This window comes from Xyrauchen texanus, chromosome 5, assembly GCF_025860055.1.
Source record: "Xyrauchen texanus isolate HMW12.3.18 chromosome 5, RBS_HiC_50CHRs, whole genome shotgun sequence".
Classification (NCBI taxonomy): Eukaryota; Metazoa; Chordata; class Actinopteri; order Cypriniformes; family Catostomidae; genus Xyrauchen; species Xyrauchen texanus.
The window spans coordinates 32,799,502-32,824,740 of NC_068280.1; the positions used below are offsets into that span (position 1 = coordinate 32,799,502).

General features: G+C 39.4%; 1 protein-coding gene across 1 annotated transcript in view; it reads left to right on the plus strand.

Moving 5' to 3' along the window:
• The window catches only part of LOC127644253 (neuronal acetylcholine receptor subunit alpha-7-like), a 179,953-nt gene extending 160,132 nt beyond the window's left edge, over positions 1-19,821 (plus strand). Inside the window, exons 7-10 of the mRNA XM_052127341.1 lie at positions 846-1,040; positions 6,001-6,087; positions 6,581-6,690; positions 19,035-19,821. Of these exons, the coding sequence (XP_051983301.1) occupies positions 846-1,040; positions 6,001-6,087; positions 6,581-6,690; positions 19,035-19,577 (935 nt within the window). The 3' untranslated portion in view covers positions 19,578-19,821. The remainder of the gene's footprint in view (positions 1-845; positions 1,041-6,000; positions 6,088-6,580; positions 6,691-19,034) is intronic.
• Positions 19,822-25,239: the final 5,418 nt, after the last annotated feature.

A 25,239-nucleotide genomic window follows, 5' to 3' on the forward strand; every position in this document is an offset into this window, starting at 1 on the left:
CAGTGCTGATGTAGGACCATATCACACTCTTGCTCGTATGATATTGTGTAAATATACATACATACATACATTACATATACTTATACGGTAAACTTCTGACCCAATGAGAATGTGATGGAAGAAAAAAAAGCTGAAATAAATAATTCTCTCTACTATTATTCGGACATTACTCTTTCTTAAAATAAATTAGTGATCCTAACTGACCTAAGGGAATGTTTTCTATGATTAAATGCCAGGAATTGTGAAAAACTGAGTTTAAATGTGTCTGGCATAGGTGTATGTAAACTTCTGACTTCAATTGTGTATGTATGTGTGTATATATATATATATATATATATATATATATATATATATATATATATATATATATATATATATGTATTGCATTGTGTTTTTATGGCATATTACAGATGATAAGACTGTGTTTCATATTATTCAAACTTGGGTCAAGCTTCTTTGATTTTGATGGACTGAATTATTTATTTCCATTCTTTGGAGACCAACATGATTTAGGGGATTACATTGAAAATACATTAGCAAAATTAAAAGCAAATATTAGTGTGCTGAACAAACAGATCAAGGACAAAAACAGAATAAATTATGACTGATGCTTGTGTTTTTTGCTTTTTTGCTACCAAAAAGTGAAAAATCCTTTTATGGTTTAGTCTTGTCACAAGTCTGCTAATGTTGGATATCAGTTAATAACAGCCTAGATTTTTGTAAATTCCCTCATCTCACTTCCTGTTCATCATCACAATCCTGTTAGGAATTATCTTTAGCTGTTCTGCTATTGTATGATATAAGACTGAAAGTGTTTCTGTGCATGTGTGTGCATGTGTTTTCAGGTGTCCCAGGAAAGCGTAATGAGCTGTATTATGAGTGCTGCAAAGAGCCGTACCCTGATGTGACATTTACAGTAACAATGCGCAGGCGAACACTGTACTATGGTCTGAATCTGCTCATTCCCTGTGTGCTTATCTCTGGTCTGGCTCTGCTAGTGTTCCTGCTGCCTGCAGATTCTGGAGAGAAGATATCACTGGGTAAAATATCACTCTTTTTTACTTAAGCACATCCTATTGACCATATCTACATAATTATCCCTTTAGTCTACTACACAACATTGCCCTGAAGCAATATTACATCCTTTTACAATTTTTACCTCAACATTTTTTTCATTCTTCAAATCACTCTGTCACTCTTCCATATACACCCCATATTCGAATGCAATGATCGCATACATTAATAAACAGTAGATCTTGTACAGACAGAAGAATGTAATATGCACAATGTACAGAAGCACAATATATATTATACACATTCATAGATTGACAAATGTGCAAAACACATGAGACATTAACACATTAAAAATGTTGTAGCATTAGGAACATTTATCCATAATATAAATGTGCAAATTACTGGAAAACAGTTATGACAGTTACTTAAACACAAGACACAAGACAAAGTAGTGACAGATGCAAACATTTATTAATGTGTGTGATGTGCTTGGTGATATGCAATAAATAGACAGTGATTACAGTGTTGTTTCTTTTTTGCCATTTTTAACCTAATATTGGCCTTATGACATGCCAGTCTATTGTATACTGTGGCAACTCAAAAACAAACACAAAGACAATGTTAAACTTCTTTTAACTTACCAAATAACCTTCAACTACATTTGATATAATGGCAAGTGATTTTTAGTAACAATTTAGCAATTTAGCATGATTACTCAAGGATAAGGTTTTGGAGTGATGGCTGCTGGAAATGGGGTCTGTTTAGATTTGATAAAAATAAAATTTTCCAAATTGTAATGGTGCTGGTTTTAGATCAGTAATGTCCTGAATATACTTTGTGATACGTTGAATGCCACTTTGGTGAATTAAAGTACCAATTTCCTTCCCAAACAGCAAAATCTGTAAATTTTTCAAAATTTTGGTCGCCACACCGCTGGGTTGCATGAGGTTAAGAATAGTGGAACATTTATAACTTCACATTATATTCATGTTTTCTAAAGAAAAATACAGTATATGACAGGTTATGTCTCTGAATGGAGCAAAAGATGTTTCAAAAGAAAAGTATACAACTGCACACTCTCTTACAAGCTTATTTTATTACCAACGTTTTGATAACAAGGTACAATTTCCTCACAATGTAGAGCAATATAAATAGTCAGTCATTACACACAGGTGAAAGCAGTGACATCACAATGGACATTTAGTAATTAGCAAACAACCCTGTCTCAAACAATTAAGTCAATTGAGATATCAAGCTGATTTACATGTCACAAGAAACATTACTTAAGCACATTTAAAACCGCAAGATGCAATTAAATCTTAAAGTGCCACCACATCATATCATAATCATTATCTTTGCTAATTATTAATTATTACTAATAACCAAACCCGCTACTGAACGAAGCGCCCAACATTAATGGTGGCCCGTGTGAGGCATCTTACGTGCCAGTTCTGTCACAGTGTGTATGCATAAGAATCCAAAGTAATAACTTGAATCGTTAATTCAAAGTTTGGTTCTGTTTGACAACTGACTTCTCTCATGACTTGCCAAGCATAAGCCAGTGGTGTGAAAGTGCTGTTAGAGTGGATTAGTGGTTGGTAAGTTTACGATCGTCTGCTCCAAGCCTGCTGTTGTTTAACTCCTAACGCTTTTGCCTAGATGTTACAGAGAAGTGTCAGGTCACCTTATTAATACCCACAAAGGAAAGGTCGCAGTGAAATTCACACATTGCATAACAGTAACCCGTAAGCCACAAGTCAAAGCCTCTCACCTTTGTGTTTGTGTCAGCGTTATAGCAACTGTAACACAACAAGTTATCAAAGCCACTATGTTGTGAGCATTTTTACTGCTCCAGTAAAATATGTCGCCAGTCTCCCCACGTGGCCGGCACTGAAGCTCCTCAAAGGTCAGACGACCCAGCACTACAAGATGTGGTCGCCACTATCCTTTGTCTCTCCGTAGAGGAGAGAGATAACCTCAATGGCTACAATGTTAGTTGTTGTGATGAAGCATTGCAGGGTCTAGTTTATTATGTCATCAACCCGGTCGGGAAGCCAGAGTGCACAGGTCCGTACCTCGTAGGCCAAATGTTTCACCTTCATCACCGCAGAACCCAACTACAAACCGAAGAGCACCAGGCCCAACTCACCCAACTGCAGAACAGCTACCAAGCAGTGCAGAGGGAAAATCTCAGCCTGCACCAAGGAGTTTAGTGCACCCAAGCTGAGAGAGGCCTGGCAATGCCCGGATGCAGGAGGTAAATGAAACCCTATGCAGGCAGCTCAAAGCTGCCCAGCTAAGAGCAGGGTCAGATAAGGTAAGTGCAGCTGCTGACCTGGCCACCCAAGAAATGCACAGCACAACATCTTAGATGTAACAACTTAGAAGAGGGCCCCCTTTTAGCACAACCAGCATAAATGTGCTCCTAGGAAACCCAGGGACACACACTAGGAGCCGAGCTGCCCCTAGTCATAGTTTTATCTCTCTCCCACATGGAGAGAGAACGACATGAGGAACATGAGAAACAAGGAAGTCAAGCACTCTGAAGTCTTCCTGACTTGTGTCCGACTTGGGAATGACAGTGTACTGGAAAAAGGTCAAAGGTCATTCCCAAATCTCAGGTCCTGACAAAGACGGTAATGACGAAGCCGACCGCCAAGTCAAGCTAGGTGCGGAACAGGGCACAGCCTGGGAGTTCCAAGACGAGTGGCTTCCAATTACCCAAAAATGTGCGGTAAACGCAATCATCTATTGACAGGCAAAAGAAAGGCAAGAAGACCCGCAGATCTGCCCACAGACTCTGCACCTGGGACGGAGACCTGGCAATGCAGATATGATCACCATGCAGGAGCAAGACCCACCATCCAAACCATCCGGCAGTGGATAGCAAACTCTGCAACAAAAGGGGCCTCTCAAACCCCAGAGTGAGGTGAGTCGGAGGAGCTACATGCTCTCCTTCACTACCAGCTGTGTCTTAAATTGGAGAAAGGTATGTTGGTCTATACCAAAACTGACCAGGGACCAGCTCTCTGGGTTGTCCCAACCGATCATAGGTGAGTGATGCTAGCTCACACTCATGACTCCCCTGTCGGAGGCCACCGGGGTTACAAGGCCACCCTCAAGACCCTCCAGAAAATCGTTTATTGGCCATCGATGGCCTGTGACACCTGTTCCTATGCCAAATAATGCCTGGTATGTAGCCAGTTCCAGCTATCCAGAACGCTGGATCAGGCCCCACTCTAGAACCAAGTGATCATGTTCCCTTGGTCCCACCTCCTGGTGGATTGGATTAGACAAGTCCCCAAGTCCTCTCGAGGTAACAAGTACCTCCTCATGGTTACCTGAGCTTTCACCAAGTGGCTGGAATACCTCCCTGCCCCTATCTAAACAGCCAAATCAACCAAATTCCTGCTGCTGAACCATGTGTTCAGCCGCTGGGGGCTACCCCTCGCCATTGATTTGGATCGAGGCACCCATTTCACCTCAAGCATCATAACTACCATGTACAAAATCATGGCCGTGGAAGTCAATTTCCACATCCCGTATCATCCCCAGTCATCTGAACAACCACACCATCATCAACATACTTAAAAGGTATGTTAACAGCAATGGCAGAGATCGGGATGTGAAATTCCCCTTGGTGCTGGTCATTAGGTCTACTCTGCACCACTCCATAGGAGTCACACTGTTTGAAATGATGACTGGATGAGAAATGACCCTTCTGCTACAGCTTCTGTACCACCCCGAAGACATCAGTGTTGCAGCCACCTATACGCCGCACCAATATGTGACAGACCTGAGCGACCATCTTCGGGCCACATTTGCGTGGACTTGGAAGCCAGTGTCAAGGGATCCAAAGCCTACTATGACAGGAAAGTGTCTCACCGCATGTACCAAGTAGGTGACAAGGTACTCTATTTCAGGTTCACCAAACCAACAGGAATCTCTAAAAAGTACCTACCAAGTTGATCAGGCCCCTTTTAGGCTCTCACCAGTAGCCTACTGCATCAGTGTCTCAAAACCAAGCCAAACACCGGCATACAAATGGGTCCATTCTAATCAGATTAAGCTTTTCAAGCCATTTTTGCTCCAAAGGGGAGAAGATGCACCACAGTAGCGCCATAAACAAACACAGCAACAACTTTGGAATATCTGGAAATAAAGCGAAGCAACAGAGAATAAAATAGTGAAGTCTTCCTCAGATACTATGTTTGTTATTTACACAAGCATTGGTGGGAAATTACGTTGCTGTGGAGAAAGCTGCTTACTGACCGAGCCATATGTATATGAGAGTAAAGAGTATGCCACTTATTAAGTGCATGCAAGAGGGAACGCTGCTTTCTCACAATAACCCGCTTTCTCGCAATAAGCTGCTTTCTGGTGTCCATATTTCATCATAAGTACAGTCTGCACTTTGTTTTCTCGACCAATGGACGCAAGCCTTGTCTGTGCGCATAGTTGTTGCTTGCAACTGCCATTGACTGTAAAAAAAAAGAGTGTCACAAAGCAGTTGTAGTGGGCATGCATCAAACACGTTCGTATTTGTTAGCAGTCAGAAAAGTACACTTTGAAAGGCAACATGGTTGGCTGGGTGCAATCCGATCCAGAATGCAGAAAACAAAGTATACCTGGCCCATTAGACAAACATACAATCTCTATGTAGAAAAACTAGACAAATGGATCTATGGAGGAGGAGGGTTTCAGAGAAAAACGATTGCGGCACGCTGCAGTAAAACAGGCTTATTTGCAAAACTGAGCAAATTACCCAAAGAGTGCATACACAATTTATTTGGCTATCTAATTTCATGTCAAAGGACCTATCAGCTTACACCATGCAAACCGATTGTCTTAACAGTGAACCAATTGGAGTGAACCAATTGGCTAACAGATATCAAGTTCAAAGAACATATCAGTTTGCGCCATGTAGAGTTTCATGACTGAACTTAAAATCATTTTGTACTTCCCTTCAATTTCCCCCTCTTTTAGGGATCACTGTCCTCCTGTCATTAACAGTCTTCATGCTGCTGGTGGCTGAGATCATGCCAGCCACATCTGACTCTGTTCCTCTCATAGGTAAGACATGTACTTCATTGAGATATTTGGTTGATTGTTTGAAATGTGTGATCATATTTCTTAAAAATGAAATAAGATTGGTTTTGGACATAAACTTGCTTTATATATTTATATATATATATAAAGCATCTACTTTGCATTTTTCTTATTATATATATATATATATATATATATATATATATATATATATATATATATATATAGTTTTCTTCACTGTAAATAATATCAGTGTAATTCAAGTGAATTGAAAAAAAAATCTTAGAATTTTGTTGGTCCCCGTTTTGCTTTAATGACAGCATCTATTCAAGTTATCATGGAATCCACAAGTTTGTGCAAAACATAATGATACACAATGTTTTTACGTTTCAATTATTTTCAAAATCCTAAACACATTCTTTCAAATGTAAATTCGATTTTGAATCCAAGATTTTCAGTATAGATCCTCAAACCCATACTTTTGAACTCAACTGCTGTCATCTTTGGTTCTCTGCAGCTCAGTACTTTGCCAGCACTATGATGATTGTGGGCTTGTCAGTTGTTGTCACCGTCCTTATCCTGCAGTTTCATCATCATGATCCACAAGGGGGCAAGATGCCAAGATGGGTGAGTGGAGACTTTTATCAGGCAAATTCAGGGCACCTCTAGTATGAAAGTAAGTCAGGTCTGCAGTCGCTTTCTCAATTCGGATTCTCGCAAGGGGAGAAAGAAGTGACACACACCAGAGCATATCAGATCATTCTCCAAAGTTTATTGTCCAGCTCATCATTATATATGTTTGAGCCACGTGTGATACGTGAGAGTACAGAAACAGGAAAAACATTCCTATAGACTCATCCTCTTGCAGAACGGGAAACAGCTTGCAACCGTGTCTTGTAATAACATAGTAAGCTGTACAAGAGAAGTTGTTGAGATGCCTTTATTATTCTACATTGCTCACTTTGATCCTGAAAGGATCACATACCCCTCTCAACCAACTTCAGTATCAAGTATACGTACATGTTGGAGCATGGCAATATTATGCCTATTTATCATCACATTCAACTTTTGCATTAGTAATTGTAGCAAACATGGGCCAAATAGTAACATAAGCAGAATACATACAGCAAGCGATATAATGGATGACATCTAGGGCGCAAACCAACCAAACATATAAAAAAAAATTCCCCATATTCCCTGATGTCCGGCATTATCAGCGAATTCTTTATTCAACTTATCAATTTCCTTTAATACCTTCGTGATTTCTCCATCATTATCAGTGTGACCCGGGATGTATGTACAGCATTTGTCACCAAACAATTTACATACTCCTCCGTCTTTAGCCAAGAGGCAATCCAGAGCTATACGATTCTGTTTAGTCATTTCACTTGAGGCATGTAATTGTTCTTTTACCAAATCAAAGGCCCGTTTAGTTTTATTAAAGAATAAAACTATTAAACAATTATAATATAAGTAATTGATCCACTGAGTGTTTTTATTTGGGGTTATCCATAAAAAGATGGATTCAAAACCACTAGCAATTTCGTTTCAGGCTTTGAACTGGTTTGGAATATCTCTAGGCTGTCCAACACTGTCTAGATATACTTCAGGGTCACTTGAGTTTCCAGGTGTTTACCCTTAACTTCATAACAGAAACGTCTTCCTGTAACATTACCATAAAACATAAACCGTCATACATTATTTCTAGGAATTGGAATTACACTTGTGATTCCTTGCTGTTGTGTTGACGCTGAACGGGAGTAGGCAAGCATGCCTGCCTGCCACATGCAGAGTGTCAGTAGGAATGTTTCCATTTATGCCGTTCAATGTTTTAATGAGGGAATCCACATATTCTGCAATCACCACCTCCGTGTCACCTGTGGAGAGAGAGCCAGCACGGCCTTTGACCCAAAGGGTTGGGAAAGGCCTACCCATTAGTATTTCAAATGGAGAGAGTTTAACAACATACGATGGTGACATTCTGAGTTCAGTCAACACAGCCGATAGAACATCAACCCATGTTCTTCTGGTTTCGGTGCAGGCTTTTTTTTAAGCGTTCTTTTAATATTCAAATTGTCCGTTCAACCACGCCTGCCAACTGTGGGTGATATGGTATGTTGAAATGCCAATTTATGTTAAATTCCTGTTCGAGTAGTTGCGTAACTTTGGACGCAAACAAAGTGCGAATCTCTGTATTATTATTTTTGCCAGATTTTTCACCATTTTAGCATTTTCCCTCACACATGGGAAAGCTTCAGTCCATTTAGAAAAACAGTCCACGATCACAAGCAATAAGTTGTTATTCCAGCATGGTAAAATAACTTATGTGGTAATGAGTTGTGCTTCGTAGATTTGTGTCTGTTATTCTGTGCACATGCTAGACATGAGTCCAGGATTAGTTTTACTGCATTTCATACCCCATTTATGCAATAAGTTTGATTTATTGACTGGATAACTTTTTCTTTTGAAATGTGCGAAATACCCGAATAATGTCAAGAGAGTATTACTATTGCGGTCTTGGGCAGAGCCAGACGCCCCTGTTTATCTCTTAACAAATTAGTCTGGTCTGGTTTCACTTAATTTGAAGCCCAATATTGAATGTCAGATTCAGATGGATTTGCCTGTAACAATTTTATGTCAACGTCTCTTACCAGAGTTGATTGCATCATGGAAACAGTCTCATCAGCTTGATTCAGATTTGGGCTTACCACAACTTCCTTTGCAGCCCACTTTGCTACTTCATCAGCATACTTCGAGTCTGTGTATATATTGATTGATTTAACTTTAGCCAATTGGCATGCTCTGATCAACGAACTCAGCAGCTTGTGCAGATTTATATGGGAGTGAATAAGCTTTGATAATTCGATTCAGGAGTTCCGTTACAGCATATCCAAACCAGTATATGGAATAATTTGGCTTGGAACAGGACCCGTCAATGTACCAATGGTCCCCCTCCTCCAGTGCGGATGATGAAACCTCCGGCCTGCATTAAGTACATGTTTTCAGGTGATCGAGGCAATCATGTGAATCATTGTAAAATTCACCTTTAGTTAGCAATTTCTGTAATGATAAAGTCCGGCCGTGTACAACGGAGGTTGGTTTAACCCTCTGGGGTCGGCAAACGCGCCGGCGCGTTTTGCTGTTTTTTTTTCACATAGCAGTAACATAGACTTAAAATACTCCGTCATTTATGGTCATATAAATACAATCAATACATGATTATAAACTATAGAGGGTCTTCTTTTTTGTGTACACTCATATTAACATCAAAACCTTGTGTTTTTTTTAAATAAATAAAATAAAAAGGGTAAGCTTTCAGCAGTCTCTGTGTTCACGATCATATTTCAGAAACACGTCAATAAAATTAACTTAAACTCCGCGAATTCTTCTCACACAAACATGAAACATATGTCTAAAGAAAGCTTAAAATGTCTACTTTTAAATAAAACAATTCAAATTTAAAACAAATATTCTCCTGCAATGCAATCTGTTTGAAACAAAGCGATGTACAGTTTTTACCGGTCCATCTCATTATCTGTAATGTGATCCCACCCAACAGCAGAGCGTGCCATTCATACGCTAATGTGCTGAGGCGATCAAGGGAAAAGTACACGCCCCCGACTGCGAGATTTGATGTAAACAAACACAACTAAACTTTTCTGCGTGCTTGTAACGATACACAGGCGATCAAACTCTTGGCTATTAAGGAAGAGTTAACATTTTTCTCAGACGAAGAGGTGGACATTTGTATTTTGAAGAGAGATTTGTTCCAGCAGAGGATACAATTTCAAACGAGTAAGTCATTTAGTTTTCATTAGCTGACATGCTATTTTATATAAACATGTACATATTTTACTAGTGGGACTGTTTCCAGACAGGATTCAAAGTTTGACATTTGACATTCAAAGTATTGACATGTCCTAATAGGCAAGTTTTAGTTACATGTAAATGTTGTTATTTACATTGTATGCTGTATGATATAAATATGATATGTAATATGATATAAAAATAATATGAATGTTAGATTATATTTTAATGTGTTTATGCTGACTCATTATCATCAACAAAGCTTGTGCTTGCAAATATCTGTTCAGGTTAAAATGCACTTTAAATATGCCCATATTAGAAAATCAGCATATTATCATATGTATTTTGGATCAAATAAATGCAGTCTTGGTGAGCAGAAGAGACTTCTTTTAATGGTAGTGTAGGTCTAAAATTAAGTAAAGTCTTTATGTAAAGAAAATATATAGTCAGATTACTTCTTTTAACTTAAAACTTGATTTTGATCATTAAGTCTCCTCACATTAATTCTCTCTCTGTCACATTCCTCATTGATAGGCCCAGAGGAGTGGTCTTTGTGTCCTCAGGTGTGAATCTCATCAATATTCATGATCGTTCACGCCTCCTCGCATATTACCATTCAGCTCTAAAATTGTCACACAAAAGTTAAATGACTATATTGTTTTGTATGAATGAGTGATCAGGATGATTTTCACATCATTTTGTAGCAAAACTCTAAGCTACAAGATCCAGTTCTCAAAAGTCAAATGTTTAGTATGTTTAGTATGTGTTATATGGCCTTATTTCAGTGACTTAAAATTTTAGGTTTTTCAAAAACCATGCATAAACATTATTTTCTCAAAAATACAAACCTGTACATACATGTTGCTCACATATTATTGTAGCCCAGTTTGTGCTGAATACAGTGTTATCAGACTTTAGCCATTAATATGTTTTTAAGCAACTGAAAAAAGCACAAATGTCAAGGCATGTCAAAACTTCTCCAGGGCCCAAAACACCCTTAGACCCCAGAGGGTTAATGGTCAGATTAGCAGTAAACAATAAAGAGCTTCATACCCCAATCAAGTGCTGTCATGTGTTGTGTGGTAATGTTATGCATGATTGCTCCTACCTGGTGAGAGGTGTGCACGACCAATGGATGTGAGAGAACAATACTTTCTGCACGCTGTACCATCAACGCCACAGCAGTCACTGCTCGCAAACATGAAGGGAGGCCTTTGGCAACTGCATCTAAAGTTTTTTACAAGTACGCCACTGGTCTATATGTTCCGCCATGGGACTGAGCGAGGATCGCTGCTGCTGTGCCTGCCGCCTCGTGCATGTAGAGATGAAAGGGTTTGCCATAATTTGGTAGCCATGTCAATTTCAGCAGTCCACTTGACAGGTTCTTCAGCCCTTTAGAGTGTTGCGTCTCTCAGGATTTTGTCATATAAAGAGCAGTTTGGCACCCATGCTCGACAATAGTTCAATAAACCCAAGAAGCTTTGCATTTGAGTCTTTGTTTTAGGGTGTTGGAAGGTAGTAATCATCTTCACTCTGTCTGTGGAAAGATGAACTGTTCCTTTCTGCAGCTCATGACCCAGATGGTTAACTTTTGGTTTCACCCATTGCATCTTGTCTTTGGAATCGAGCATGTTGCAAACAATCATCGGTGCCTTAGTACAGGACTCAGCATCGGCACCCGAAACCAAGATATCGTCAGCATATTGTAGCAGACAGGTCTGTGGTGGCAGCTTAGTGTCTTTGAGAGTAGCGTGCCCTACAGCGGAGAACACAGCAGGCGAGTCTCATTCTGGTCCAAGTGTACTGTTGTCCTCCATATGTGAATGTGAACAGGTAACTGGCACGACTGGCACAGTGAAGAAGGCAGAACACAAATCAATAATGGAAAAATGAGTGTGGTCTGCTGGAATTGAGTTAATGGTTGTGTACACCTCTTGCACCACAGGAGACAATGGAACAATTAAAATTATTAATTTTCCTCAAATCTTGTGTTAGTTACCATGTACCATTAGCTTTAGTCACAGGATTAATTGGTGTGTTATTAGGTGAGTAAATGGGTTTCAAAATACATTGTTTCAGGCACTATTGTATTATTGGACTAATACCTTCCTCTTTTTCTTTTGACAGAGGATACTGTTTGCAGTATACTGGAAAGTTAGTGCGGAGTTTGGCAACATATGGTCATACGTCAATGAGACCACCCTCGTCTTTGTGGGCGGCCCACAGTGCTGGGTTGATGTTGGGCAGTTCCTGTTTTGCTGCAAAAGTGTTGTCAGATGTTAAGCTGCAAATTTCTCTGCAATGTCCTGTATACACAGACTGACAATATACTGAGGGAAACAGTAATTGTAGTGAGTTAGAATCAAAAGTTATTCTTGCCCCAATTTTATGCATCATATCACGGCCCAGTAGGCAGTGTGTTTGTGGTAAACATTTAACGATATACATTTTACGTGCTGAGTTATCTAAACACCATTGATGCTGTTGCATGAGTGGAGGGCTCAGTGCTCTGTGGTCTTTCCTAGCGTGGGGTCCACTCTGCGGGATAGTGGGGAGCAGAGCGCTCAAAGGGGGCTCAGATTGGTAATTTCGGTTACCATTACGATTTCCACGGTTATCCTGTCGGTGATTGTGCCCACTTTTACATTGTTGTATTGTTTCTTTCGACATTCACGTTTAAAGTGTCCCGGCTTACCACAGTAATAGCAATTTATGTTGCTCTTACCTTTTACAACTTGTGCCGTTACTGGTGTTAGTTTAAGTCTAGTTGGGAATTCCATTGTGGATCTTCCAAACAACCTGTTACCATCAATTTGGCCTCACTCATAAATCGATTGTTAAATGAGCCTTCTGTAGAGTATTGATCTAATTGTGTTTTTATTTCAGCCAAATTGCTGATATATGGCTCAGTATTATAACCTTGATTATTACGAAACATCCATTGTTTTGGCGTTTCCTCCAGTAGAGGACGGCTTTTCTCCTGCCCAATAATTTCACCTCAGTATGAGTATTCAGTTATATACTGGTTAGTCAAGAGAAATGAAGCAAGTTAGTAAATTGCTATCTGGATGGAGAACAGGATGGCAGACCAATATCAATATTTTAGTACCCAGAAAAAATGTGACTCTCCCTCCTATTTATCTTTCAAAATAGGTGGATGTAAAGAGCCTCATTCGTGCTTTCAGAATACAAGCGGCACAGAGACCTGTCCTCATTCCTGAACAGGAAGATAAAGTGCTGCTGCAAGAATCCAGTGCTCTCCACTCCAAAAACATTCGACAAATGCCTTTTGAATATTACAAATCATATCATCAGGTGGCTCCATAACAGTAGTTCGATGCCATAATGTGAAAGCGGCCAGGTTTATTAACTACTAGAACTCTCCCTCTTCATGACAATTGTGGTAATAGCCATTTCCATTTAGACAATCGGGCAGACACCTCCAGTATTCCCTCCTAATTTTTAGCTTGAAATTGTTTATTCCATAAAAAAACACCTACAATTTTTATCCCTTCTCTTACCCACAGTAATCCACTCAGCAATTGTGGAGGTCCTATCCCCTCCCACTTCCCGATAATAAAACCTTCACTTTTTCCCCATTTTACTCTTACTGTTGATATATTCTCATACTGTACAATTGTACAAGGCTGTACAATTGCCCAGAAAGCAGGCACCCTTGTCTAATACCTCTTAATACTGGTATTGGTGCACTGAAACCACCACCAGCTTTTACTATCACAAAGTCATTAGAATCCAATAATTGAACATATGATATGAAAATGTCACCAAAATCAAACTTTTGTAAAACATTAGAAAAATAACCATGATCGACTCGATCAAAAGCTTTCTCTTGATCTAATGATAAAATGCAAAGGTTAGAATTATTAAGTTGATTAAAATCAATTATAACCCTCACTAAAAAAAGACTGTCAATGATCGACTGATTAGGAATACACTATGTCTGGTCCTTCTGAATTAATGATTCCAAGTAACACTTGAGTCTGTTTGCTAGACATCTTGAAAATATTTTGTAGTCCAGACACAAAAAAGAAACTGGTCTCCAATTTTGCAGTCCAAGATCCCCTTTCTTTGGAATTAAGGATAGTACTGAATGTCGACAGCTTGAAGGAAGTGACTTGTTTTCAATTCTTTCAAACAGTACTTCATATACATCTTGACCAAGAAACTCCCAAAATTGTTTATAAAACTCTGCAGGTAGTCCATCAATCCCTGGGCATCGACCGGTAGGCATTTGTTGCATTGCCTCTGTGAGCTTCAGCAATGTAATTGGTTTGTCCAAGGATATTTTCTGCTCATTCCCAATTTGGGTAATTAATTTAATAAATCAGAACCATTCCCAGAATCACAACACTCAGCATCATATAAGTCTCTAGAAAAATCTGCTGCCAGCTTCTTTATTTCTGCAGGATCTGATGTAAGAGTCCTGTCATTACAAAGAAGGTGGTACATTTGCTTTTGCTGGACACTTTTTCTTTCAAGTTTGAAATAGAAAGTAGTAGGAGCATTCATATACTTAATTGAGAAAACCCAAAACCTTGCCCTTATTAATTCTTGTAGAAAGCAACTAAGTTCATTACTCTTTTTTGTAAAAGTTGTTTCTTTTCAGTTCCATTGTTATTTAAAAGCGCACTCTCCAGCATTTAAATGTCTCTTTGAAGATTTTTCACTGTTGCTTGCACCATTGATGTATTATGTAAATTATAGTTTTGACAGAAAAGTTTTATATTTGCTTTACCCACATCCCCACCATTGACATGATTTTTAAAATAATTATTTTTCATTTCCAAATATTACAAAAAACACAATCTCTTCTGAAGCTACAATATTTATATCACTATTTTTTGAAAATAAAATGGCTATACCAGCACTATTGTTTGTCCCATGTCTTAGAATAGATTTTCCTTCCCACCTCATACCCCATTCAATTTCATTATCAATATCAGTATGTGTCTTTTGCATAAAAGCTATATTAATCTTTTTAATTCTAATCAACTTTGATACCATTGCTAACTTATTCCTGTCCTTTCCCCCATTTATATTTAAGGATCCATCCCTTAAAACTTCCATTAACCATTAACTACCTAACCATTCCTTTTGTGAAGTGCCTTCTCTTTTCTTAGTTTTGTAAATATCTTCTTCGGTCTGAACCATTTTTGCCTACTTAATGCCTCATAGCTAACTGTTTTCTGTAACATCAACACTGACACAATGAATTTTTCTGTGTCTGGAAAAAAATCTTTCACTTCAACAGCTTTCCCAAAAGTTACATCTAAGAAATAATTTATCTCTTGCAGTGTATATCCATTATCCATAATTTGTGGACATTACAACATTTTCAATAAGAACCATTTCAACACTATTCCTTCTATCATCATCAATCATCACAGAATTGTCATTTGCTTCTGATACATCTTCACTAGGTTTCAACATTTGATCAGTAACTTTACTTTGAATATCAGTGAAACTTCCAATCAATTCAGCATTTTTTCTTTGTTCTGTGACCTGAGCTTGCGATTCCTCTGAAAATGACTAATTTTTGTCAAACTTCACTGACACAGCAGCAGAACTAGGCCCAGAAACCTCCTCTCAAACCTGATCCTTATGTGGGCACGCTGTCCTCTTATGCCCTATGTCACCACATTCAAAACATATCATGCTGTCAGTATTCGGGTAAACCATATACGTTTTTCCTTCATTCTGCACAAGCATGGGGGCAGGCCTTGCCTTTTCTCTCTTGCGTAGAGTTAAAGCAGCTGGGGCCATTTAACGCTATAACATGCATCAGGGAAGGTGTTCTTTTCCAACTCCTATTCTTTCAGATGGAAAAGATCCCGTGGAGACCACATCCTGTCCAGGCTGGGGGAGGTTAACCCTCTGGGGTCAACGGATGCGCTGGCGCATCCTGCTGGATATTTTCATCATTACAGCGGAAACAACATAAAATACTCCATCATTTTGGGACATGCAGATAAGTTTAAGGCATCATTAGAAACTATAAAGGGACTACTTTTATTTGTGTAACCTCACAATAAAAACAAAACCTTGTCCTTTTGTAAAATAAAGAAAATAAAAAGGGTGAGCTTTCAGCTATCTCTATGTTCACGAATATATTTCTGAAACACGTCACAAAAATGAATCGAAACTCCACTAATACTTATCACACAAACATGAAACATATGTCTAAAGAAAGCTTAAAATGTCTACATTTAAATAAAACAATTCACATTTAAAACAAATATTCTCCTGCAATGTAATCTGTATGAAACAAATCGATGTACAGTTTCTCCTGGCTCAGCTAATTATCCCTAATGTGATCACATCCATGGGCAGAGGGCGCTATCCATACGGTAATGTGCTGAAGCAATCAATGCAAATGGTAAACACCTCGACTTTGCCTTAAAAACATCTAGTTCATTCACTTTTCTGCGTGTTTGAAAGATAGCACAATACACAGGCGAGGAAACTCCTGGATAGTGACGAAGAGTTCACATTTTCCTCAGAAGAAAAGTGGGACTCCGATGAACATTTGTATTTTGAAGAGAGACTTGATCCAGCCGAGGATACAATTTCGGACAAATACGTCATTTAGTTTTACTTACATTCCTCATTGATAGGCCCAGGGGAGGGGTCTTTGTCTCCTCAGGTGTGAAATTCATCCATATTTATGTTAATTCACGCCTCCTCGCATATGACCTTTCTAACACTAAAAGTGTCTTAAAAAGTTAAATCACTATATTGTTTTAGTATGAATGAGTGATTAGGATGGTATAAACATCATTTTGTAGCAAAAAATCTAGGCTACAAGATCCAGTTCTCAAAAGTATTGTAGACAAAAGTTTAGTATGTGTTATATGGCCTTATTTCAAAAACCATACATAAACATTATTTTCTCAAAAATACAAACATGTACACTCATGTTGCTCACATATTATTGTAGCCCAGTTTGTGCTGAATACAGTGTTATCAGACTTTAGCCATTAATATGTTTTTAAGAAACAGAAAAAAGCATGAATGTCAAGGCATTTAAAAACTTCTCCAGGGCCCAAAGCAACATCAGACCCCTGAGGGTTAAATGTTGCGAATATGTCACATGGGTTTACAGGCCACATGTGATAGTGGTACAGTGGTAGATCCTACCTAGCAAGGGAGGAGTTGCTACAAACACAGCGACCGTGAACCAAGTTCGAGTGGGCCAATAGTTGTTCCTCGTCCTCCCTGGCCTTGCACAGCACCTGTGCAAGTAGGCTCACTGGGGGAAATGCACATTTGCGCATCCCCCAGAGCCAGCTGTGTGCCAGCGCATCTGTCCCGAGGAAAACCTCCATTAGGGAGTACCAGATCGGGCAGTGGGAGGTCTCTTGGGAAGCAAACAGGTCCACCTGTGCTTTGGCGAACCACTCCCAAATCAGCTGGACCACCTGGGGGTGGAGCCTCCACTCTCCACTGAGTGTGCCCTGTTGCGACAGCATGTCCACTGCCGTGTTGAGGTTGCCATGTATATGAGTGGCATGCAGCGACCTGAGTTTCTCTTTGGCCTTTTCTCAAGTTCAGAGGAAACCGAGGCCTTCAAGAAAGACCCATAGTGTCACTTCATTTAACACAACGTCGAGTGAGCAACAGATGGGGAACAGTTATTCTCGTAGTTGGATTAACAAGCGGTGAAACGATAACAAAATCTCCGCTTACCGTGATTCCCTCACTAATCAAACGGTTAACCAGACTTTCTTCCTTGAGAAAAACCACCACTGCCTTGTTCAATCTAGACGCTGAGGAAATGTTGTTAAATCCAACTTTCTCTCCTACCACTCTCCTACCACCAGTAGAACATCTTCCATACTCACACCAAGCACCGTTACACACCTAATTCTGTGACAGAGCGCTACAGGTGACACTCCCCCCACAGGGGGATTCTGATACTGTCACAGAAAATAACCAAAAAATTACAAAGCTGAAAGAATTTTACACTAATAAAACAAAACAACTAATAGAAAATGAAAACTAAAATGTTTAATTTTAAAGCAGAAAAATAAATCAAATACAGAAGAAAAGAAAAAAAAAACCTCATGATTCGTTCTCTCCACGTAAGCACACTCACCCAAAACCTCCCAGCATGCACCAAGAGAAAGAGAGAGAGAGAGAGAGAGAGAGAGAGAGAGAGAGAGAGAGAGAGAGAGAGAGAGAGAGAGAGAGAGAGAGAGAGAGAGAGAGAGAGAGAGAGAGAGAGAGAGAAATGTAATATGTAATAATGAAAATGTTTATTATCTGCATGCCAAGCAACATATGCAAGAATACAAAGACACAAAACTGCACTGGTATGATACCTCCCCTTATAAAAGTTATGAAACCATCTAGTGGTAAAAACAAAGTGTTTAGCAGACATTTACTTTGCAATTATATTTTGGACATGAAGTAAAATGAAAGAAAACTACATTTTTGGAAAGTACTGAAGTCTGAACTATTCATATTTAATGTTTATTTTAAAAGAATAGTTCACCCAAAATACATTTGACGCATGCGCTGATCCCTACACAAGCACTGTGCATTGTGAGGAAGTGTAATTGAGCTTCAAATCATGATCGCCAAGAAGACTGCAGTTGGCAAGGTTTATAATGAAAAAGGAGTTACATTTTAGTCTTTTTCATACCCAAAACCGATCATGTAGTTTCAGAAGACACATTAAATCATTTAAGTTTTAAAGATTCAAAATATTACAAAAATCCAACTAGAGAAATTGACTTTTAAGAACACCAGAAAACATCTTGTGCTCTAAAATATACCCAGTGTGGGTTAGCATCTTGAAAGTTTTGCAATGATACAAGTGCATCATGGTTTCTCACTAGAGAGTTAATGAGGTCTATTTTGTATACATTTTTTTGTCTTCTGCATATGAGCAGAAACGAACTCTTAGGTACAGCTGTCTGGTGTTGTTTATTTAGTTCATGTCCAGTGGGAAGCACCTGCAGCTTGAAGCAGGCCTGAATCTTTAAACACACATGAGCCTTTAGTTGACACTTTCTCCCATAATCTTTTGAAATACACTGACTTCCCACAGCAATCTATCATATTATAGAGTGGAATGCCTCATTAATTAATCAGAAAACATTTGAGAACATCTTTTAGAAGCTTCTCCCTTCTTTTCTTAGGTGCGGATAATCCTGCTCAACTGGTGCGCATGGTTCTTGCGCATGAAGAAGCCAGGTGAGGAACGGAAAGCCAGCTACAAATATGAACACTCTCCAGCACACCATGCCAGTGCAAACTGCATTCAGATGGGGGTTATGCCTGTTCAGCCATCCTCTACCAACTCCACAACCAATGGCCACATGAACCTTTACTTCGGCTACCACTCCATTGATAGTGCTTGCTGCCCACCCAGCAGCGACTCCGGTGTGTCTTGCAGTGGAGGGCAAATCGGTGGGTCGCCCAACGAGGAACAGCGTGAGGCAGTTAGGATGTTTGCAGGTGAGCAGGAGATCCATCGCATTCTGGCAGAGGTGATGTACATTGCCCAACGGTTCCGTGACCAGGATGAGGCAGAGGCAATCTGTAGTGAATGGAAATTTGCAGCAGCAGTCGTGGATCGGCTCTGTCTGGTGGCGTTTTCTCTTTTCTCCATCATCTGTACCTTTACCATTCTCATGTCTGCACCAAACTTCATTGAGGCAGTCTCAAAAGACTACACATAATCACAATATCATTGCATTTGATTTTGTTCTTTTGTTGTTGTTTTTTAGACAAGTTAAATATAATAAAACAGCACTACGTGATTTAGTGTGAGAAGTGTCTACCAAAGTTGATTTCTTCCTCTCTCATCATTCTGAAATCAACGTGAACAATTGTTACAAAAATTAAGAAGAAACGAAAAAGTGTGACTGTTCAAACAAACATGCAGACCCTTGGACAAGCTGTTTGGATGATATTTTTTGTCTTTATACACTGAGCACATGGGTTGGTTTATGTAAAAATATACTGCGTGTGCTAGAACTGTCAGTATAGTAAAAACAGCTAGAAATGTATCTTTCAGGTTCATGTGCAGCAACACAAACATTATCAATACCATGTAAGTGCAGCATAAACCCTTTGGAAGTCACATAATTTTTTATTCCTGGGTATCAGTAATATTATTTGAAACCATTTAAAATTATTAATTTAGAATTGAAAAAAGTTACAATACATTCTTTGCTATGTTTCCCTTACCAGTGCAACTAACAGAACTTACATTCAAGGTAGAATAATAGAAATGTTCTTTCACTGTGACTTTCACCATCTTGACATTTTTATATAAATATATCAGTTGTTAGCGTGTTCATATCTCACTTGTGTCCAGTTGACCACGTAATCAGTGTCATTATTTTGTGACTTTTTTCTGACCCTATGCTCTGTTGTATTATGTACCAATAGGTAAACACTGTGGATACAGGTCATTTTGTTAGAAAATATATATTACAAAAATAAAACAATTTAATTTAATAGTTTAATTATGGCTTTTTTTTATCTGCGAACAGTGTGCAAGAGGCATGTTTTAGTTTTGTTAACCTAGTTTTATTTCTCATGCAACTGATGTTTATACTACATGTAGCCTACTCTTGTTGTGTTGAAAAGAGCAGGACATTCTGCTAAACACCTCTTTTTGTGTTCCACTGATTCTTATGAAAACATCTTGTGAATTTCAAATGACATGAGGGTATGGCTGCTTAGACAAAATGTGTTATTGAGTTTTAAAAAGTGCCGCACATAGAATGGAACAGAATGCAGTTGTCTCAAAATATATTAGATCTTATAATTTGGCTCAGCATCTTACAAATATGGTGTTCATGCAAGAAGATAAAAAAAGAAAAAGAAAAATTAAGAGAAATGTGTTTCTTTGTAACTGTGCATCTAGCAAGATTACATAAAAAAAACAATAAAAATACAGTGCTGATAATTCTTATAATTTGGTTCTGCATGGTAAATAATTATATATATTTTTTTTTTTTTTGGTGAACTATTCATTTAAATCTGAGGACAATGTCAAATGGAGAAGTTTTATCTCTCCAAAAAAACCTGTGGTCATCTGTTCTGCTGTTTACATCAATCTATTTATGTTTTTTTTTTTTTTTGTGAGAATACTAAATTCGAATTCCCCGTCTGTCTCTCACTTCGACGTTGTGTCGAAGAAGTGACACTAGAGGTCTCTCTTGAGAGCCTTTTGCATCTCTGATCTATGAGAAAAGGCCGATGAGAAATTGGTAGACAGAATTTTCATGTCCCGCTCCCGGACATTCGGGTATAAAGGGAGGGAAATGCGTCTGTTTCATTCAGAAATTTTCTTCGGAGCCGACCGGTTGTGTGAGCAGCGTGCTGCGAGTCTCAATTGGTTTTCCTCTCATCTCTGACCAGCGTATGCTGTTGGATATACGGCGCATATCAGCGGCTTTCTCCTTCTCTGCACAGCAGTGCAGCTTTGCCCCTGGGTGCTTCGTCAGCGCTAGTAAAAGAGAAATTTTCACTAAAAGAGTATTTTCTCTTAAAGAGCAATACACAGCGGCATTGAACGTCCTTTTCAGGGTGCGTCTTTATAAAGATGCCCTTCTGCCCCTGTGTAGTTCATGGATGCGGTAGAGTGTTCTCCGCTCCTGACAGCCACAGGCGCTGTTTCGTGTGTCTGGGCAGTGATCACACCGAGGCAGCATTTGTGGATGGCTCATGTTCTCACTGCGAGAACATGACCATGGCAACGTTAAGGTCAAGGCTTTCCTTCCTCAGAAGGAACGCCACTCCAGCTGCCCCCTGCGTCGTTCCTTCTACCCACGGGATTGAGGACGACCCGGCTGGAGATGGAGGAGATTTGGGGATGGCAGCGGGCGCGGTTTCGACAGGTACGTCCTCGCAAACCACCCGCCCCCCGACATGCTCGTTGACTTCCGTAGCCTTTTAGATGGGCACTCAAACACACACACGCACACACACATCACAACATAGAGTATACACTGATGAGCCACAACATTAAAACCACTGACAGGTGAAGTGAAGAACATGTATTATCTTGTTACAATGGCATCTGTCAAGGGGTGGGATATATTAGGCAGAAGTGAACAGTCAGTTCTTGAATTCCATGATTTGGAAGCAGGAGAAATGGGCAATCATTAGGATCTGAGCGACTTGGACAAGGTCTAAATTGTGATGGCTATACGACTGGGTCAGAGCATCTCCAAATTGGCAGGTCTTGCGGGGTGTTCCTGGTATGCAGTGGTTAGTACCTACCAAAAGTGGTCCAAGGAAGGCCAACCGGTGAACTGGCAATAGAGTCATGGGTGCCCAAGGCTCATTGATGCGCTTGGGGAGTGAAGGCTAGCCCATCTGGTCTGATCCCACAGAAGAGCTACTGTTGCAAAAATTGCTGAAAAACGTAATGCTGGCCATGATAGAAAGGTGTCAGAACACACAATGCTATGCAGCTTGCTACTGTGGCTGTGTAGTCAGAGTGCCCATGCAGACCCCTGTCCACCAAAGAAATACCTAGAATGGGCACGAGAGTGTCAGAACTGGACCATGGAGCAATGGAAGAAGATGGCCTGGTCTGAAGAATCACATTTCTTTTAGATCATGTGGATGGCCAGGAGCGTGAGCATGATTTACCCGGGGAAGAGATGGCAACAGGATGCACTATGGGAGAAGGCAGGCCGGCGGAGACAGTGTGATGCTCTGGGCAATGTTCTTCTGGGAAACCTTGAGATCTGGCATTCATGTGGATGGTTCTTACCACCTACCACATGTACCACCTACATAAATATTGTTGCACACCACGTACACCCCTTTATGGCAATGGTATTCCCTGATTGCATTGGCCTCTTTCAGCAGGATAATGCGCCCTGCCACACTGCAAAAAAATTGTTCAAGAATGGTTTGAGGAACATGACAAAGAGTTCAAGGTGTTGACTTGGTCTCCAAATCCCCCAGATCTCAATCTGATTGAGCATCTATGGGATGTGCTGGACCAACAAGTCCGATCCATGGAGGCCCCACTTTGCAACTTACAGGACTTAAAGGATCTGCTGCTAATGTCTTATATATACACAATAATATGCAGGTGGTTTTTAATGTTGTGGCTGATTGGTGTATATCCTGCCAATAGCTCCAGCTTATGTCTGTCTTGTTAAGAACTGTTCATAAAATAATTTAGGGGGTATTACTAATGCAGAGCGTGTATGCCGAATCACAAAACAGGAGCAGTATCTGCTTTTATTGGACAGTATTACAACACTGGCAAAGGCCCAAAGCAGAGCCGGCCCAAGGCATAAGCGAACTAAGCGGCTGCTTGGGGCCCCCCGTGGCCACCAGGGGGCCCCCAAGAGCACATTAAATGACAGCTTGATTTTGTTTTTGTGATATAAGATGTCAATGGACAATGATAATTATACAAAAACGCTGGATGCAAGCACATTCAGACAGCAAATCAGCAATGTCACAAAAAAGGACATATCCCTCTGGTGCAGAGAAAAGGAAAAATAATAAAACAGCAAGATAAAGGTATGTTAAGTAGCTAGGCTATGTTATGAGCTAACATTAGCTGGCTAATTATTTAACATAGCCTATGTAGCATATCTTCTTTTTTAGGAAAGTCTGATTAAACATCCGTAAATAGTCTTGACATCTTAATATATTATAGTACAACATATTACTTTGCTAGTTTTAGATTAAAGTTTTTGTCTTCTGTGTAAAAATAACTTTCCTGGGTATATATTTTTGTTTAAAATATAAGCTTCTGTTCCATAAACTTGGTACTGATAACAACTTAACATTATTTACATTAGTCTACCATTTTGGTGACTTTGCTATTATATTCCAATATTATTATTCCTCAGTTAGCTAGTTATAGATTAAGAGTTGTTGTTTAGGTGTACAGATGACTTGCTGCTGTGTATAATAATGTATGTTATTAAAATAACATTCTGTTCTGTCAAATATGTACTCTTATGAAACTTCCCTAGGAGCACTGTTGAGGGGGGCCCCAAGTGCCAGTGTTACAGCTGATGATGATTTTTCAACAAGCCCAGATCAATATATTTATATGGATAAACCATACCTTTTGTGAGACCTTTTTTTTGTTTTTGACAGACAGTTGCATTACCTTCTAATATGACATCTAACATGGCTAGTTTTTATTATTATTATTTTCATCTTTCATCAGGTCCATCCTCTGCATACGAGGAGCACTTCCCAGCACGTGCATCCACTGATCCTGCTGTTCATTCCATGTCTGTTTCAATCTCAGCGGATGTGGCAAGTTAATAGCACGGCAGCCTTTGTATTTGTTCAGTTACTGTAGAATATCATGAGATTAATATTTCTAATTCTAATTATTAATGTAATTTCCTTATAGGTCCTTCTACTTCTGTGGTCATTGGGATCGATGTCACATCTACCCACTTAGCAACTTCCAGCCTACACCATGGATCAGCAGCTCCTCCAGTTGACCCAGCTGAGTGGTCATCTATCCTGTCTGACTCCAGAAAGGACTGATCTGGTAAGCAGAGGGCCACTGCCTATAAAGGAAAACTTCACATTCCCTGAAAAACCTGATGGCCGAAGCTTCCACTACACCTACAGAAAGTTAATTAATGGGGAAATAATGTAAGTGGAGCTGTCTCACTTATTCAAAAATAAATGATGCAGTCTACAGCTTCTGCTGCAAATTGTTCTCTAGGAAGTCCACAAAATTGGTAACAGAGGGATAACAAGATTGGGTAAATATAGGTGTGCTACTGTTACATTTAAAACCATAGAAGGGTAAAATCATGCCATGCAGACATTTGTATGTTGTAAGCAACATAGCTACAACTAATAAAATTGATAAGGGGATAAGGTGTTAGATTTATAGTGTGCGAATAATCAAGCATTGACAATATTCAATCATATTGGTGGCACCGAGGGGCCCCCAATCAAATTCTGCTTAGGGCCCCATAAAGGCTTGGGCCGGCCCTGGCCCAAAGTCATAAAGGAGATGACCTACTGTCTCCTTTACAGCTCAGGGAAACATCTCTGCATTCAGATTCATATCTGGATATCAATAAATTACACCTTGTGAATTAGTTACACCAGACTTTTTAAGAAGTGTGGGTTGGGGTTAGATGAGGGCAAACATTCCTGTTTACAAAACCAGACTTTGACATTAAAACAAATAAAAAAATTAAGAAAAAAACTTTTATGAGTAAATAAACTTTAAATGTGTTAGCTGACGTTGAATTGACTTTAAAAACATTAGGATAATGGTTGTTGCTGCTTTTTAAAGGACAGAATAGAGTATACAGAATGGAGTAAATGTCTCTGATGCAAGATTAACAAATGTATTTCCCAATATTATTGCCT